Consider the following 17,759-nt stretch of genomic DNA (forward strand, 5'->3'; position numbering starts at 1 on the left):
AAAAACAGTGCATAGTGTTTGCAGGACCAAGGGTGATACTCATGGCAGCCTGACCACATGCAGGGAGGTCTGACGACACCTTGCAGTTCTGCCCAAAACCCAAAGCCCTGCAGAGATAGGTGATGGCTGAGACTGCTCTTGGTGGGCAATTTCACAAAGGTTTTGATCTGCAGCTGAACCATGTGGCCACAGGAGAGCGAAACCCCAGGGCAGCTCCCCTCCTCTTACCTTGCCCCATCCAGACAGGTAGGTGCAGGATGGCCACAGGGCACCCTGGCATGGCAGGACCCCCCTTCCCACTCACCACATCCATGTATCTGACCAGCTCGGTGAAGTTGGGGTTCTCTTTGTATGCCACAACCACTTCCGACTCCACCTTCTTGCCAGCACATTCAATGATCACCTGAGGCTGATCCACCTCAAACAAGTTCACCCGCTTCAGGTCCCGCAGGCCCCAGAACAGGATCTGAAGCACAACAAGAAGCCACTGGGCTGCTCAAGACATGCCAGGTACGGCACGGCCACGCAGCCTGCAAACCTGCCCGGTGCTGCCACCCCCTCACCCTGCAGGACACAAACCCCAAGAGAGGCATGAGGCCACTCTCCCAACCCAGCCACCCAACAGCTCTGGCTGTTAAAACTGCTCAGATGGTTGCTCCCTCATGTCAAGCATCTCCATGTCTGGCATCTGCTCAGGCCTCAAAGGCATATTTGAGCTCCAAAACCAACTCCCTCCCCAGGCCCTTGCCCTCTGCACAGGCCAGCTGTGCTGTCCACCTGAGGCAGCCCAGTGGGGAGCCAGCCCAGTAGAAGGCAGCACACCTCTATGCGAAATTCCTTCAGCACTGGGCGGATGCCCTCAGGGATGATGAACCGTCCAGCATGGGGGTCTCCCAGGTAGTCAGGCTCCTTGGGCTCCACATCCTCGGGCACTGACGGCTGAACAGGGGGAGCCAGGGCATACAGAATTACAGACTGGTAGGGGTTGGAAGGGACCTCTGGAGATCATCTAGTCCAACACCCCTGCCAAAGCAGGATTGCGTCCAGGCGGGTTTGGAATCTCTCCAGAGAAGGAGACTCCACAACCTCTCTGGGCAGCCTGTCCCAGGGCTCGGTCACCCTCAGAGGGAAGAAGTTTTTCCTCGTGTTCAGATGGAACTTCCCGTGTTCCGGTTTGTGCCCGTTGCCCCTTGTCCTGTCACTGGGCACCACTGAGAAGAGTCTGGCCCCTTCCTCTAGACATCCACCCTTTAGATATTGATAAGCGTTGATCAGATCCCCTCCCAGGCTTCTCTTCTCCAGACTAACCAGCCCCAGCTCTCTCAGCCTTTCCTCATACCAGAGATGCTCCAGACCCCTCATCATCCTCGCAGCCCTCCGATGGACTCTCCCCAGTAGTTCCCTGTCTGTCTTGAACTGGGGAGCCCAGAACTGGACACAGAACTCCAGATGTGGCCTCACCAGGGCAGAGCAGAGGGGGAGGAGAACCTCCCTTGACCTGGTGGCCACACTCTTCTCAATGCACCCCAGGACACCATTGGCCTTCCTGGCCATGAGGGCGCACTGCTGGTCATGGAGAGCTTGTTGTCCACCAGGACTGCCAGGTCCTTCTCTGCAGTGCTGCTTCCCAGCAGGTCACTCCCACCTTGTACTGGTGCCTGGGGTTACTCCTCCCTGGGTGCAGGACCCTACCCTTGCCCTTGTTGAATTTCATTTGGTTCCTCTCCACCCAACTCTCCAGCCTGTCCAGGTCTCGCTGAATGGCAGCACAACCTTCTGGTGTGTCAGCCACTCCTCCCAGTTTAGTATCATCAGCAAACTTGCTGAGGGTACACTTTCCCCTCGTCCAGCTCATTGATGAATATGTCAAACAAGACCAGACCCAGTACTGATCCTTGGGGCGCACCACTAGCTACAGGCCTCCAACTAGACTCTGCGTCACTTATTGCAACCCTCTGAGGTCTGCCATTCAGCCAGTTCTCAACCCACCTCACTGTCCAATGAAATGGACACCAAGCAATGAAAGCCATTTCTACTCCATGCCATGCCCCCTCTCCCTCCCCTCTTGATCTGTGCTCAGAGGCTCTCCCTGCAGCCTCCCTTCACTTGAAAGCCAGATGTGGCTTTCAACAGGGAATCTTCTGGTAGACCCCATGCAGCCAGCTCCTCACACACACAGCGCGCCCCAGAGACCTGGCAACCACATGCAGCTTCCTACAAGCCCGTTACCTCCAAATAGCCACTGTAATCCAGCTCAATCAGCTCAAAAGTGGCAATCAGCTCTCCCGCTGCTTTGGTGCCTTTGTAGAAATCAAAGAACTGCAGGGCAGGTTTGGTGTACTGCTCATCGACCAGCTTCACCTGTGGGACAGCAAAGGCCTGGCCAAGGAACTCGGGGGAGCCCTGTGGAAAACAGGGGAATGGGTCAAAGCATCGCTGTGTTATTTCACCACCTCAGAGAAAAGACCACCACTACTTCCAGCCAATCTGGGACAGCACAAGACCACTCTTCCACCCTTGCTATCCTCTGCTTTGATCTCCATCCAGAGCTAGGAGCAGATGAGAAGCACCTGCAGCAGCTCCTCTTAACTCCCAGTTCGTCTCCATGCAGAACTGGGCAAAAGGCCTGGGACCATGCACCAGAGGACATCAAAGCTAGATCAGGTTGCTCAGAGTCTCCTCCAGCCAGGGTTTGAATGTCTCCAAGGATGGAGATCCCACAAGCTCTCTCAGCTCCAGCCCAGCATTTGAACTCCCTCTGGGTGAAAATTGCTTCCTTATATCCAGCTGGATATTTTTCTTGTTCCAACTTGTGTCCATCGCCTGTCATCCTGCCCCTGGGTACCTCCAAGTCTGACTCCACCTTTTCTACCCTCTCCCATCAGGCAGCTGGAGGCAGCAATAAGACACTGTCTTTGCCTCATCTTCTCCAGCTCTCCACCTCTCCTCACTCTGTCCTGTGCTCCAGCCCCAACCATCTTAGTGGCCTCCTCTGGACTCACTCCAGCATCAGTATCTGTCTTGTACTGGGACCCAGGAAATGGACCCAGGGAAGCTGCTGAGCTACACGGGAGAATCCGGTGCAAGTTACACCATTCCCCTTACGATAACAAAGAGGCCCCAGGAGAGGAGTGTGACTTCAAAGTACTAATGAAGACAGAAAATGAAGGACTGAGGAGGGATGGAAGATGACACCTGGGGGACAGAGGGGAAGGAACAGCACTAAGAGCTACATTGTCCCCCGCCAGCTACGAGCCCTCTGCAATGTGAGCCTGCTGAGGAAGCAGGGCAGGCAGCTGGGAGAGGCGCGGTGCTTCTCCAAAGAGGAGAGATCCCAGATCCATCAAGCACTCGTCAGGCCCTGGCTCAGAGCATCTCTGAGCCATCTGCATGCTACAGCCGGCAGCTTCACCCCAGCTCATGGCAGAAATCTGCAGAAAGTCTCAACCTCAGCCACAGCCCCCAGGGCTCCCTGCCACTGGTAGACCAGGATCAAGCCGAGTCATGGAAATCAAACAGAGATGTGGCTCCTAAGTGCCTGCTCATAGCACCCACACAGAGCTCTTCTGCCTTCCCTGTCCTGGAAACGACAGCAGGAGGGCAGCATGGCCATACTTACAAATTTATTGTGGCTGAAAAGGTTGATTATAATGATGGGGGTCTCTGTTTTCAACTCTTCTTTTTTCCCATCAATAATGAGCTGGTCAAACAGAAGTAGCTCATTCCACATGGGACTCAGTGTCCCCTCCAGCATCTGCAGAGAGACAGGAGGCCTGAGCATACCACAGCCAGTGGAAACAAACCCCATGCACTTTGAAAAGAGACTGAGGAAGCGTGGGCTGATCTCCCCCTCCCACACAGCTGCACACAGCTGGCACCTGGCAGCAGGGGAGGTTGTAAAAGCGTGAAATCGGCACTTGGGACCAGGCAGCACATGGCAATCAACCTTTGAGACCATGCTCAATGATATAGATGTTTTGTGAAATGTTCCCTGAACGTAGTCACACTGCACAGAGCAAACAAATACCTCGTGCCTGGAGGTACAAAATTTCCAGGAGGACTACCACGGCACTGGCCTTCAACAGGTCAGCAAGGACACTATTTTTCTCTGCCCAAGACCCCAAGAAGGCAGAGGCAAGAGTTTAAGTGGTCTCACCCTGGTGGTCTGGCAATGAGTTGAAAACACCACTCTCACAAATGGATCTGAAAGGCCGTTGTCACCTGCAGGGAGGATACCTCGAGCCTGATACAGATGGGCTCGGAGCTGGAAATAGCTGAAATCTGGTAAAGAAAAGAGAAGAGAGGTCCTAGTTCCCCAATCCAGCCCTGTGTGAGGCAGAAAAATGCATGAAAAGGGCCAGCCAGGTAGGAGTGCGCACATCCTGCAAGGAATGGGTACCACTTCTAGGGGCACTCACTGTGGTTCTCAGAAGGCCAGGACATCTCAAAAAGTTTGGCCAAGCAAGACAAGCTCAGTGGGCTCCTCAGACACCTCTGGGAAGGACATGACATGTGAAATGTGCAGTGCTCTGTTGCAAGCATCTGCTGTGTGGGAGCACTACCAGGCCTCAGCAAAGGGGCAGACCTCATGCCCATTGCCAGACCTCACGCCTATTGCCAGTCTGGCAGCACGTTCAGTCCCCACGAAGCACCCATCCTGCCTGCTGCTCCAGCTGTGAGTGTGCAAACACATCCTCATGAGAGCAACCTGGACCTGCCTGTCACAGTCATGCCTTGGAGATAATGTGGAGATGATAGATCAGGTCCTACTCCTCAGACACTGACCCTGGGGCAGGAGCTCTCACCTCTCTGCTCTCCTGCTCACAGTCAAGCCGTGGAAAAGTGGCATCTGCACTCACCATCCCTGCTGAGCTGGCTGGGAGGAATGTACGCTGAGAGCTGGGCTATCTTCTGACCACTCTCAGAGAGGTACTTGAACTCCTCAGGCAGCTCCGCCAAACAGTTCTTCGCATACTTGGTTATCCCAAGCCACATGTACATTTCCAGTTTGGCAAAGATCTCACCAGTGTGTAAGTGAGGGACCTGAAAGCACAGGAGGTTTAGCAGGTTTCCCATCTCAGCCATGCCCCCTTCAGACCAAGATGATCACCATCAGCCAGCAACACAGGAGACAGAGCACCACCAGAGGCAAAAGGCAGTGGTGGAGCAAGAGCTGTGTTTCCTTGTGAGTTCCAGGATTTCAGGAAGGAGGGCTGGAAGCAAGGAGGGAGAAGCAGTGTGAAGCAAGCAAGAGCACACTGTTTTGGTATGAACCCTACCTTCATAATTACAGTCTGGATCTTTGCACAATCCTTGCCTTTCTCCTCTTCAACTACTGAGTAGAGGATGTTCTGTGCAGGAATTCTTGCATACGCCACACGTCTGTTGTTGCTGAGCATCCAGACAAGGACATCGGGGAGGGTGCACTGGGGCTGGAGGGAGGAAAGAGAGGAACATCACAGCAGAGGAACACCACGTATCTTGTCCTTGCTCCACTGACATGATGAAAGCTTCGTCTCCTCGCAGGAGGGAATGCTGGCTGCACGGCGCTTTGGAGATCCAGAAGCAAATGAAGGGCCTAACATTGGGCACATGCTTCTGAAAGTCTCATCTCTGCAATACGGCTCTGCAGGTTTCTTGGAGGGATCTGGTGATCCACCTTGTATTTCACTGCAAACACCAGCAGTATGCACTCAACCCCATGGCATGTTGGGAAGAGGGAGCCCCCACAAGACTGGAGAAGTAGCATTTTACCCCCCACCTTTGACAGGAGCCTGAGTGCTGACCCATGGGAAGGAACCACACCAGCCAGCATCTCAGCTACATGAGTGCCCAGCGTAAAGCTGCAGTTTGGGTTGACAGCAGGACTTGCACGAAAGCAAATGAACAGATGGAAGCAATGACTTCTTTTAAACTCTAAAGTTCTCTTTCCCATCTCAGTTTTCCTGCCATTAGTGTTTGCACTTGTACTTGTGTATTGGGTTTGTATGGCATGGTTTTGGTAGTGGGGGGGCTACAGGGGTGGCTTCTGTGAGAAGCTGCTAGAAGCTTCCCCTGTGTCTGACAGAGCCAATGCCAGCCGGCTCCAAGACGGACCCGCCGCTGGCCAAGGCCAAGCCAATCAGCGCCTCTGGGATAACATAGTTAAGAAAGGAAAAAACAAGTTAGAGGGAACTTTTGCAACTGGAGAGGAGTAAGAAGATGTAAGAAACTCTGCAGACACCAAGGTCAGTGCAGAAGGAGGGGCAGGAGGTGCTCCAGGCGCTGGAGCAGAGATCCCCCTGCAGCCCGTGGTGAAGACCATGGTGAAGCAGGCTGTCCCCCTGCAGCCCATGGAGGGAGGATGAGGGGGTGTAGAGATTCCACCTGCAGCCCGTGGAGGACCCCACACCGGAGCAGGTGGAGGCACCTGAAGGAAGCTGTGGCCCGTGGGAAGCCCACACTGGAGCAAGCTCCTGGCAGGACCTGTGGACCCATGGAGAGAGGAGCCCACGACGGAGCAGGTTTGCTGGCAGGACTTGTGACCCCGTGGGGGACCCACGCTGGAGCAGTCTGCTCCTGAAGGTCTGCACCCCATGGGAGGGACCCCACGCTGCAGCAGGGGCAGAGTGTGAGGAGTCCTCCCCTGAGGATGAAGAAGTGGCAGAAACACCGTGTGATCAACTGACCACAACCCCCATTCCCCATCCCCCTGTGCCCTTGAGGGGGGGCAGAGGTTGAAGCCGGGAGTGAAGTTGAGCCCGGGAAGATGGGAGGGGTTATAAGATTTGATTTTATTTCTTATTGCTCTACTCTGTTTTGCTCGGTAATAAATTAGATGAATTTTCCTCTAAGTTGAGTCTGGTTTGCCCATGACGATAATTGGCAATTGATCTCTCCCTGTCCTTAACCCATGAGCCTTTCATTGTACCTTTTCTCCCCTGTCCAATGAAGGACGGGGAGTGACAGAGCGGCTCTGGTGGGCACTTGGCCTCCAGGCAGGGTCAACCCACCACAACTTGGTACTTGTACTTGCAATTTTTCAGTACACAAGTAGCTGAAACCATTTATTACTGATCCAAACCAAGACTGCCAGCCTCCAAGCAGATTAGAAGTGGCAAGTGTATGTGCAGGGCTGACTCTACAGAGACAGCAACATTCCCGGCTGATTGCAGGGAGCAAAACGGGAGGAGGTTCCTCTCTGGGGGATCAGCTGCAGCCAGCCTGTGAGGCTGGAGCCTGAGGACAGCTTCTCCGGGTGGTGCAAGGGATAACATCTTTGTCATGCTGAAGTCTACCTCACAGCGTGAAAATGATGTGACTTCACTTAGTGAAAGACTTCTCCAAACTGCAACAACATCTGTCCACCTAACTCCAGCAAACATTACATTCTGGTTTGCACTACACAAACACACTGGTTTTCCTGAGTTACTTAAAATAGAGCCAGTGAAACTCTGAAAAGGGCGTCTCTGCCATGGCTGACAGACCCTATTTCAATGCAAGTTTGAATTTGCAGAAAGCATCCAGGGTCAGTCCCTGGTGGGAGTACAGGGCAGCAGAGGCAAGGCAGTTTTCCCAGGCAGACTGCCCGTAGCCCCGCCAGGCAGAGCAGGCAGGGAGGCCCAGGTGGCCTGGAGCTGGCCCGGCTCTGCCTCCAACTCACTGCTGAGCTCCTGGGACCCCTGCTCTGTCACCAACAGCCCTGCAAAGCTGCCAAGCCTCATCCCTCATAAAAGCCATTCCATGAAATATGGTAACTTCCAGCAGCTGGAACCTGGGATTTTACATAGCAAGGAAAGACAGCAGAGGAAAAGCCCCAACTCAGGAGAGAGCCCTGGCAGCCAGCCCAGCACCCTCTCCTGCTCAGAAACACGGTGCTCCGGGAGCAGCTGTACCTCTTTAGCCACGAAGCGTAGCTTTGTCAGGACCCTCCTCGTCTCCTTAACCTTCTCCTTGACGTTGGCTCGAGTCAGCTGCCGCTTCACACGGAGCCCCTGCTTTGCATACAGGACCTGAACAGAGACCATGGCTGTCACACGCCTGGCCGTGGCCCAGGCACGCCAGGCTGGCAGCCCTCCCGGGGGCTCTGTGGGGAAGCACCCATGTGCTGATCATGTCCATCCTGCTCTACCACGCCCTGACCTCCACCACAGCTTGCTTCCCAGCTGCCAAGAGCAAACCTCCACAAACCTCTCATGAGCCATTTCATGAAGGGTGCCAAGAACTGGAGATTCAAGTAACTCATCAACTCTGCCAATACCAGCCGGTAACAGAAGTCCATGAGCTTTTGCATCATTTGGGGCAGAAAGATGTATGAGGAATAAACGTGTCAGAAGCTGGTGGTCTGAGGCTCCAGATAGCGCCTGGGGGAGGCTTTGCACAAGGAGCAACTTGGGGCCACAGAAGTGTGGGAATACAAAGATGCAGGAAACCGGAGGACGGGGCTGGGCTTCCATGTCCATTAGCTGACAGTGCACACATCTGAGGAGAGACTTTGTGATGAACCAAAACTAATAATGAAATTCAGAAGGAATTCAGGGTGGAAACCTGGCATGGACTGACAAGGCCAGAAAACTCATCTCTTGGGCTGGTTCTCGCTTTCAGAGAATCTCAGACTTACCAGAGCACCTTCATCACAGCTTAGGTGACGATGTGCAGGGAGGCAGAGGGAAGGAAGCTGGGACCTAGGCATGCATAAATTTTATTTCCTGCTGCTGTCATTGCATTTTGGTCAGCCTTTCAAAGCTGGGGACTACAACTATAACTGTGCTCTGCTGTGCTGTGATGGAGGGTATGGAACTGTGCTCTCATTCAGCTAGTTGGCCCTGTCTGCAAGATTACGCATACCTCAATGTTGCCCTCTCCAGGGACAGGCCGATGGATGGCTGATGTGGATCTGCTGGATGGGTACCCAGACTATGCTGAGTTTCCAGGGCAGTGGGTCTCAGTGAGCTCCCCCAAAACCCCCTGCAGGAATAGCCTGCACCAAAAGGCCTCCAGCAACTTACTAGGCAGCAACATGCATGTGCTCAACCACACGTGCCCCACAGGAGAGGAAGGATGACATCAGAGCACACATCTGCAAAACACTGGAAGCAGCCATGGCCAGTTCCTGCCTCTGTTCCCTGTGCTGGAAGCTGTATGGCTCTGAGCAGAAGTGAGAGATGCTGCAGTAAAAGCCTATGACTGATTTCATGAGTCTTAGCCCCAAGTTTCCTTCTTAGCATCAATTCTAGTTGGTCCTGCTTCCTGCAGAAGCATCCCCAGAGTGGGGATCGCATGGGCTACCACCACCAAGCCCCACAGCTTACGATGTTGCGCATCAGGTATTTTGTCCGACATCTGTCAAGGTTGTTTGGATGTGCCATTGTTTTTCTCTCCGCGCTGAGTAAATATTGCCTGCAATGAGAAAAGCAGCACAGGCTCTGCATCCCCTGCAGCCAGCAGGCAGAGCTCAGCTCACACAGCAGGGGCACAAGCTCCAAATCTCTGGTACTGACCCAGATGAACCAGAAACTCCCCCCCTCTGCAATGCCCTCCCTTCTGCAAGCTTTTTGATTTGGAAGGTACACCAGGGATTGCTCAGCACCTGAGGCTCCCTCTCTACTGTCGCCATCACAAGGCTGGGGATTGAAATGCGTATCGGACCCCACTGGGCAGTCGCAGTGATTGAAACACTAGTCTCTTGACTGCATGACTGAAGAGCAAAGGAAATGTCCTAACATTTAGGAAACACCCAGGAGTCCAAGAAGATCAAGGCTGCAGTCTGGGACCCCTGTGCTTCCCAGGATTGGGGGTCTCCTCTCCAAGCTTGAACAGCTACAGGATCCTTTGCCCAAGTCATCCTGGGTTTTTTTCCACTTATCTGCCTCAAGAGGACGAGAGAGCAGGCTGCGCACAGCCCAGGCAGAACGTGATACTACCTCCTACCCTGAAAACAAGAAACCTTAGGAAATCAGGGACATGCTAACCTGCATCCAGCTACAAATTCCTCCAGCACCTCTCTGAGTCGCTCTTCAGCTTTAGCCTTTGGCCTTCTCATGAGCTTCTCCACATCGTCCAGCCCCTGCTCCTGTGGGAAAAGCACAACATGCAGGGAGCTTGCACCCAGCCGCAGAGTCAGAGCGAAACATTGCAAGGACGCATTTGCCACAAATGGCTTGCGCCCTTCTGTGGAGCTGGGGCTGGTGAGAGTGCCACAGGTCAGCACTGTGCTGCCAGGTACTCCCTGGAGCCTAGAGATAACCTTAACACCGGCTGTTACACCACCTTGTGTCTCAGTCCTTGAGCAGCCACTGAAACACACTGGCAAGCTCTGCTTTTATATTTCCAAGCACAAAAGGGAAAGACAAGGCCCTGGGAAGAGACTGCACCCCTGATGACAGCCCCAGGCTGAGCGTCTGCTTGCAGCAGCATCTCCCCAGTGAACGCACAGCTCAGGACCGGGAGCAGAGGAGCTTTTTGTCACAGATGTCGCGTCACACACGCCTCCAGGAAACACCGCCAGGCTGCACAGCATGGGCAGTGGCTCTGCACCCACTGCCCTACCCCACACTTCTAAAGGGCAGGTGGGACTGAGCCCTGTGAGAGACACGGACTCGCATGGCAGGTGAGGATATTTAAGGTAAACATCTCACAGAGCAACTGCATGTGCTACAAGGAAGGACAGACACCCTGAACACGCTACCAGGCGCTCTGCCAGCTTGACAATCCAGTTGGAAATGCAGAGTCTCCAGGTGTGATCCTCCCAGTAGCTCCACACGTACACGCAGGGCTTCTCATGCATCATGGGCAGGCAGCTGTATGACCTAAGGGCAGCAGGCACAGGAGGTTACAGCTGCTGTTTGCAGAAAGCATGTGCCATGTCACAACACAGCGCTTGTGCACCTAGCAGCAGCGTCTGGGCTCTGTCCTCCTTGCAGAGGATCAGCTGGTTTGGGCCTTGCACCACGGTCATGGATGCAAACTGCTGGATCTGCCCTTTGCCATCCCAAACTAGCGTGCAGGGTTTCTAGCAGAGAGCCCAGCACGTGCCCAGATGAGCGAGGCTGATGGGAGTGTGGGATGGTGCCGAGATTCCTTGCTGCTATGGGACTGAGTAGTTGCAGGCACAGGGCACACAACGCAAACACCAAGACATTGCCAGGCCTGTGGGACAAACCAGGCAGCATTCCCAGAGCAAACATATCATCAGACAAGCTCGTGTACGTGTCTTGCCTGCCCGACACAGGACAACATGTGCCGGAGTACTCCATCCCTTCCTCCTCACTGGAATCAAGCCCTTAGGATGCTGCTTGTTAACCAGAAAAGGGACTGCTGTTACTGTCAGAGTTTCCCTCGTACCCTGTCCTTGGCCACCTGCACACATCAGGCAGACGCCGTAGCGCCTGTAGGGCTCATGGGCAAAAGCAGCCAGCCAGGCCATGGCAAGCTACAGGGTTGCAAAGAGGAGAAACACCTGCACAGCACTCGCATTGCTGAGCAGACCTCTAATAATATCTGGTATAAACAATTTGGGAAGCTGGGGCAGGACCAGGGCAGGTGAGAAAGAAGGATGAAGAAGACTCACCTGTCACACTCCATGGGCTCTGGTCTCTGGCTCTTTGTCACCGACTTGTTCAGTGCTGCTGAACCTGGGGCCAGGACTTCAACATCCAGCTCACCATCTGAACCAGGGTCCAGCAAAGGCTGTTTTTCTTCTTTCACTTCTCCCTTTTCCACTTTTCTCCATACTTTGGTTGCAATCTCTTCAGCTTTGCCATAGTGTCCTTGAAGTGAAGCATTAAACAGTAAACAAGTAAGTGGGATCACTGTTAAACAAGTTTGCAAGCTTGCAAAACCAGAGTGCAATCATCGTGCCAAGAGAAGCACATGGGCATGCACTGGTTTTGGAAGTAGCAGTTCAATAGCATCCAACCATCAGAGCATCACACAGACAACCAGGAGGGCTGAGAGGGAGCTGGGCAATTGCAAGGAAGTCCTTGTGTATGCCTTCAGGTTCCACCAGCTCCACCAAGTGCCTGCTAGCTGCCATCTACACCCCTACACTGGGGTCGGCAGCAGTCACTCAGGAAGACTTGTCAGCATCAAATATCTTCACCTATCCAGTTTAGCAGGTGTGGGCTTGGACCTGCTCTCCTACACTTGTTTCCCCATCACCCCCTGTCACAGCCCCTCAGCACCACATGGCCAACCCCAGTATCCCACCTTCCCTTCCTTTGCTTCCCTTTCTTGCTCCCAAACCTTCTACCTCTTGTCACCCCCACTTCCCAGGAGAGCTTCAACCACTCTTCCCCCAAACAAACAGTTCAGACAAATACTGCAAATCTCCAAGCCCATAAGACAGCATCCGGATTTTTAAGGTAATTAAAGCCCTGTGCACACTCCCTGGCCTCATCCCTTATCCTTCCTGAGTTCCTGTTTCAGAGGCACGAGCCGTGCAAGGGCTGGCACCTTAGGACTGCAGTGCTGACTTAGGCTGTCAGAGGGAAATTTGCACCATTCCCATAGTTTCTGGACATGGGGCCCTGGGGAGTACCCACCTATAGAGACTTCAAAGCTGACAGGCTTGGAGCTGAGAGAGGAGTCCATCATGGTGGCCTCAAAGAAGGCAGCGAAGAGGAGGAATTCCTCCTTCCTCCCCAACGCGTTCTGAGCAAGGAGACAGAAATCAGCCCGGGAGCCTCGTGTGCCAAAACACCGCCTCAGCAGAAATTCAGAGAGCAGCAGGGCATGGTCGGTGCCTGCCAGCCCTCCCAAGGAACATCAGTGGGATGCTGCTGAGGTCACCACTGCTGGGATGAGTTTTGTTGGAAATCCCGGGGGGTTGGTGCAGAGCCATGGCTTTGGCTGGTGCCTGCATGAAGCCACTGCACAGGTTCATAGGCCAAGGGATGGCTTCTGTACCAGCACAACTGCATCTTGCCTGCCTTTCCCAGGCCAAGTGGAGGCCCAGAGCCAGCTAACAGCTCCCTGGCTCCAGAGGAGAAAACATACGTGCCCAAAGGCAGCTGTGCCCTGGCAATAACACCCACGTGAGAGTCCTCCCTGTGCCAGGCAGGCAGCGCATGTGGGAATGCTCCAGTCTTACTGTGGGAGGCAGTTTTGGGGCTGTGGGTGTGGCCTCGGCCCTTGCGGAGGCTCAGGGAGCCCTGGATGGCCCAGCAAAGGGCAAGCTGGGTTTGCTCCAGCGCTTACACCAGCACATGATCCCAACTGCCTCTTCCCCATGAGGCCTGTGCATGCCGCAGGCTGGCGTGGGTCAGCCACGCCAACAGGCAGGACTCACCTTGGGGAGTGGATGAAGCTCTTCCACCTCCACAGTGACCTCCCTGGGCTGCTCGGCCTCCTGAGAGCCCCCAACCTCCTCCTCTCCCTGCAGCTGGCTCAGTTCTTTGGCTTTCTCCTTGGATTTCTTACTTTTCTTCTTCAGCTTCAGTTTGCTTAGGGCACCTTTCGTCTTGTCCCCAAGCTTCCTCTCTGCCACACTGAGGCTGCTGAAGATCTCCACCATGATGGCCATGAGGATGCGTCCACGGTAGAAGATCCCCTCACCCATGCCCTCATTGAGGTCCTTGTGGATGTCCCGCAGAGTCGAGTTCTGGGGGGAACCGTACAGGTTCACCCAGGCTGGGCCAAACGTGGGATTAAAGCCTGCAGCAACAGGGACAGGGTCTAATTACACCACAGGGTGCTGCTGCAGAGAGACCTTCCCCCAAGAAGACAGCCCAGGACACAGGGATGTGAGTGTGCTTTGGCCACTCCTGCTTCCCACCTCCAGGAGATCACCACGGGCGAGCAGAGGGTGCGTGGCACAGGCTGCCCAGGACACCCTGCCCCAGGGGCAGCCGTGCCAAGCCTCACCATTCCTGCCAGGATCCGAGATCTGCTGCAGGTCAATGTAGTGTGTAGCAATGGCCACGTCACCAACATTGGCATCATCCAGCACCTGGACTTTTATCTTCCTGGCCAGAGGTGGGAACATCTCAATGAAGCTGATCTGCTCATTCCACTCAGGCTCAGTGGTGTTGGTCTCCACCGATGTTTCCCCCTGGGAAAGAGAACGTGTGAAAGTCACGCAGTCCCAGCTGGTGGGGGTCCGAGCAAGGGATGCCTTAGAGCCTCTCTGGGAACAGCATGTTCTCCTGTCCACCTGCAGATGGTGCTGGGCAGGGTCTGGAGGTGGCTCCTTCCCCCATCCCAGCTCTCTGTGCTTTACCGAGGAGAAGCTGTCCCAAGGCCCTGGATGTGCCCTGCACAGCCAAGGCAAACACTGGAACGAGCGGGCAGCACCACCAGACCCAGAGGTGTTGCAGGGTCCTCTGGGAGCACCCACCGGCCCACCAGGCTATCCAGGGACTGATTGTCCTCTTAGTGGATATCACAGGACCAGAAACCCTGGCACTGAGTGCAAGAAAAGGGCCATCAGCTCAGTAAAGTCTCCCAAGGGTGTCAGGCTAAGTCAGTTTGCCACAGAGGACTTCTGCTCCAGGATTTGTCTGACTCTCTCCCTACATTTAGGGATATGAGATCTCTGCCTGCACAGCCAGTGGCTGTGCTCAGGCTGGGGCTGTTCCCTGTGCAGCTTTCTGCAGAGACAAAAGTCCCACAAAAGCCTTCTCATCCGGGCACCACACATCCACAGCCACATGGCTCAGGCCACTGCCAAAGACAGCAAGACTCCAGTGGGATTGCTGTGTCCCATGGAGGCTCCCGGCAGCATCTGCCCAGCACGCGCTGCCACACAGCCAAGGGAGGATCAGCCTGGCCCACGAAGACTCCCCCCCCCCCAGCAGACTCACCTGCTGCCCACAGAACGAAACCTGTACATATGGGTCAATAAAGACTTTTTTCTCCCCTATGATCTTGGAGAAGCCACCCATGATGCCTGCACTCATGCTGGGCAGGCCCTCGGCACGATACAGCTTGATGCAGACCCTGGCCCAGGGTCTCTCTGCGGGGACTCTCTTAGGCAGCAGCAGGTTCCTGAAAGGCAAATTCACGTCTTTGTGCTCTGGCTCTCTCCTGGAGCCCAGGAAACATGATGCTGGGAAATGCCCTGACTGGCAGGAGGTTTGGATCCTGCCCCACCACAGGTCTCTTTCCCTGGGTCTTTCCCCATCAGAAGAGGGAAAAACGGGGCAAAAGAGGTAGTGCAAAGACAGACATGAGGCATGGGGCACACAAGACCACACTGCACCTACCTTTCAATGTCCTCATCCTGGCTGCTGGAGGAGGCGGGAAGGGACGCCACAACATCCCCGCGTGCGGTGACGGAGATGTTGCACTTCACAAAGCCTTTCACGCCTGCCTGGGTGTCCGTGGGGTCACTGATAACAGCCCACTTCTGGAAAAACCTGTGATCTGAGAGGGAAGGGAAGGAGTTCCCTGTGGAGGGCCCAGGTTACCATTTCACATCCTAACTACATCTGCACAAAGATTGCCCTGACACTGCCTCTGAAGGTGCAGAAGGTGTCACCAGCCCTGAGACAGCCAGGAGGAGAAGCAAGTGCTGGTCCTCATGTGAACTAAGTGCTTTAAAGACAGGGCCTCACCAGACCCAGCAGAGCATGAAGGAAACATCAGACAAAGCCGGGGTAAGGGAGCAGTGCAGTCAGTCATACCTGGCTGGCTGTACACCGTCACTACGTCCATCTTGAATGTTCCTATGCACGTTCCCAGGAATGGGATCTTCTTTGAGTGAAAAACCTGCAGACAGCACAAATCCCCCTGAGCACCAAGAGATGTGGGCAGCCAGGTGACACATCCAGACATCTCTGAGGACAGGACTGCTAAGAGATGCCCATTCCAATGCACAGTTCAGGCAGCAGTTGCAAGCTCCTCATGCACATTGATCCATCACAGTTAGCTCTGGACAAACCCATTCCTGCCCAACCATTCCCACAGAGTCCACCAGCCCATAGCCCTCCGTCAAACCTGGCCCAAGGCACGTTCATATGCAGCCAATTCAGTTTCTTCTGCCAGCCCCAAGTTTGGACAAGACAAACCCCATGACAGACCAAGGGCAGACCTGCTTTCCTGCAGGATTCCTATGTCCATATCCTGCTGGGTCAAGGCACAGCCATGCCCCCACCAGGCTAAGTGTCTATCCCAAAACCTGAGCCTTGCTCAGTGCTTGCTGAACCCACACCAGAAGAGGAGATGTACAGCCTTTCACAGGGAAAGCACTGGAGATCGTTTGGCAAAGGAGGTGCTGGCTGGATTTAGCTAGCTTCAGAAAAGTCTCATGTCTTGGAGAAGCCCCTACACTTTGGTCCAGAGGATTTTTGAAGATTGGTCTCTGCCTGCCTGGGCTTTTCTACAAGGACAAATCACTGCTGAGCTCCCCTCACACCAGTAATTCGCCTCCACAACCTGCTGGATGAGGATCCAGGAGCAGGGGCAGGAGGGAATCACCCCCAAAACAGCGGGGCAGCAAGGCAACAGGCAAGACACTGCCCCAGAGGCTCCACTCCAGCCACTGGATGCAGAGAAAACCTGACATGGAGGAGGTGGGAAGGCAGCACCACCCAGTGCTGGCTCAGAGCGGGGCCAGGCCCCACTGTGGCCACAGGAAGGTCCTTTGACCTCTCTGCAGGGCAAATGCCCCTGGCTGGAAAACCTGCCTGGTACTGGTGCCTTTGCTTTGTCCATCACTCACAGCATACACACGCTGAAGTGTTGGGCTGTACCAGTTACTGCTGAGGGATAACCAGGAGGACATACTTACTGAGATCTCTATGAGTCTGTGCAATAAAACGTCCCTTGGCTCATGGAATTCGAATAAAAAATACTGAAAGAGAAGAGCAAGACAGCTGAGACCCGGGCTCCCAACACGGCCCCACAAGCACCTCTGCCTGAGAGCAGCTGCATCCCGAGCATCCCCTGCAAGGATGGCCCCAGCCACTTGGGACACTGGTAGGGCAAGGACAGACCCTCTGTCCATATCACATACTTCATTGTAGAAGGGGCAGTTTGTTGACTTCTGCGTTGCTGTGTGCCTCTTCTCCTCTCCAACCTTGACTACCACAAAGGGGTTAATGTTCACCCCCACCAGCTTCTGTGCTTCAATGATATTAATCCCAACCTGAGAAAATGTGGGAGAAAACCCTCAGATCAGCACTCTCCTCATTTCCAGCTCCATCTTGAGCTTGTTTCAGCAATACCAGCACGCAAATGTGCAGGACCCTCTTGCTGCAGGGGTGGGCGCTCAAGGCAGGCAAGAGCATGGCTGCTGAAATCTGCTACAGCCAGGACAAACCAAAATGGTATTTGAGATATTTTCTTTCAGACAAGCAAGGAAATGAAGTGTTAAATCCCCAGCAACTTTGACAAGAGCAGCCTCCCCAGCAGCACTGTCCCCCCAGCAGCGCTGTCCCCACTCAGTTCCTGATCCCAAGGGGATGCAAACCCACTGCTCCCACATGGTGGGGCCCACAGAGCTCTTGCAGAAGATGCTCTTTGTATCTTCTGTCAATACTTCTTTTTGAATCCTACTGAGATGGACACCATTGGAAAGACTGGAATGTGGCTGTCTCACTGCGACTGGTTACGAGTCTAAGACACAGGACAAGTGTTCTCACATTTGCTCTCAGTACAAGTAACTAGGCAGGTGTTAAGGTGAAGAATAATAGTTTCAGGAAAAGGATGGTAGGAAATCCCACTCCTCGCAAAAGCTTCCTGCTTGGTGGATAGGACCTAGCCCCGAAAAGCAGGAGACCCAAATGTGAGTCCACTTTTATTTAGAACCAGGAAAGGATTTAAATTGTAACCAGGCTGGG

General features: G+C 54.2%; 1 protein-coding gene across 2 annotated transcripts in view; it reads right to left on the reverse strand.

The window, feature by feature from the left end:
• LOC104639950 (fer-1-like protein 4) overlaps positions 1-17,759 on the reverse strand; it is a 47,722-nt gene that overhangs the window by 16,899 nt on the left and 13,064 nt on the right. The window contains exons 9-28 of one of the 2 annotated variants that reach the window (XM_075768792.1): positions 16,934-17,065; positions 16,709-16,771; positions 15,603-15,687; positions 15,183-15,342; positions 14,781-14,964; positions 13,843-14,029; positions 13,268-13,632; positions 12,522-12,630; positions 11,549-11,747; positions 10,667-10,787; positions 9,951-10,051; positions 9,291-9,378; positions 7,875-7,991; positions 5,280-5,432; positions 4,860-5,043; positions 4,157-4,281; positions 3,620-3,754; positions 2,230-2,403; positions 823-939; positions 305-466 (exon numbers count right to left, since the gene is read on the reverse strand). In XM_075768792.1, the coding sequence (XP_075624907.1) occupies positions 305-466; positions 823-939; positions 2,230-2,403; positions 3,620-3,754; positions 4,157-4,281; positions 4,860-5,043; positions 5,280-5,432; positions 7,875-7,991; positions 9,291-9,378; positions 9,951-10,051; positions 10,667-10,787; positions 11,549-11,747; positions 12,522-12,630; positions 13,268-13,632; positions 13,843-14,029; positions 14,781-14,964; positions 15,183-15,342; positions 15,603-15,687; positions 16,709-16,771; positions 16,934-17,065 (2,961 nt within the window). The remainder of the gene's footprint in view (positions 1-304; positions 467-822; positions 940-2,229; positions 2,404-3,619; positions 3,755-4,156; positions 4,282-4,859; positions 5,044-5,279; positions 5,433-7,874; positions 7,992-9,290; positions 9,379-9,950; positions 10,052-10,666; positions 10,788-11,548; positions 11,748-12,521; positions 12,631-13,267; positions 13,633-13,842; positions 14,030-14,780; positions 14,965-15,182; positions 15,343-15,602; positions 15,688-16,708; positions 16,772-16,933; positions 17,066-17,759) is intronic. The other variant, XM_075768793.1, reaches the window with a different exon arrangement.

The sequence above is a fragment of the Balearica regulorum genome, chromosome 16, assembly GCF_011004875.1.
Source record: "Balearica regulorum gibbericeps isolate bBalReg1 chromosome 16, bBalReg1.pri, whole genome shotgun sequence".
In the NCBI taxonomy this organism is placed as follows: domain Eukaryota; kingdom Metazoa; phylum Chordata; class Aves; order Gruiformes; family Gruidae; genus Balearica; species Balearica regulorum.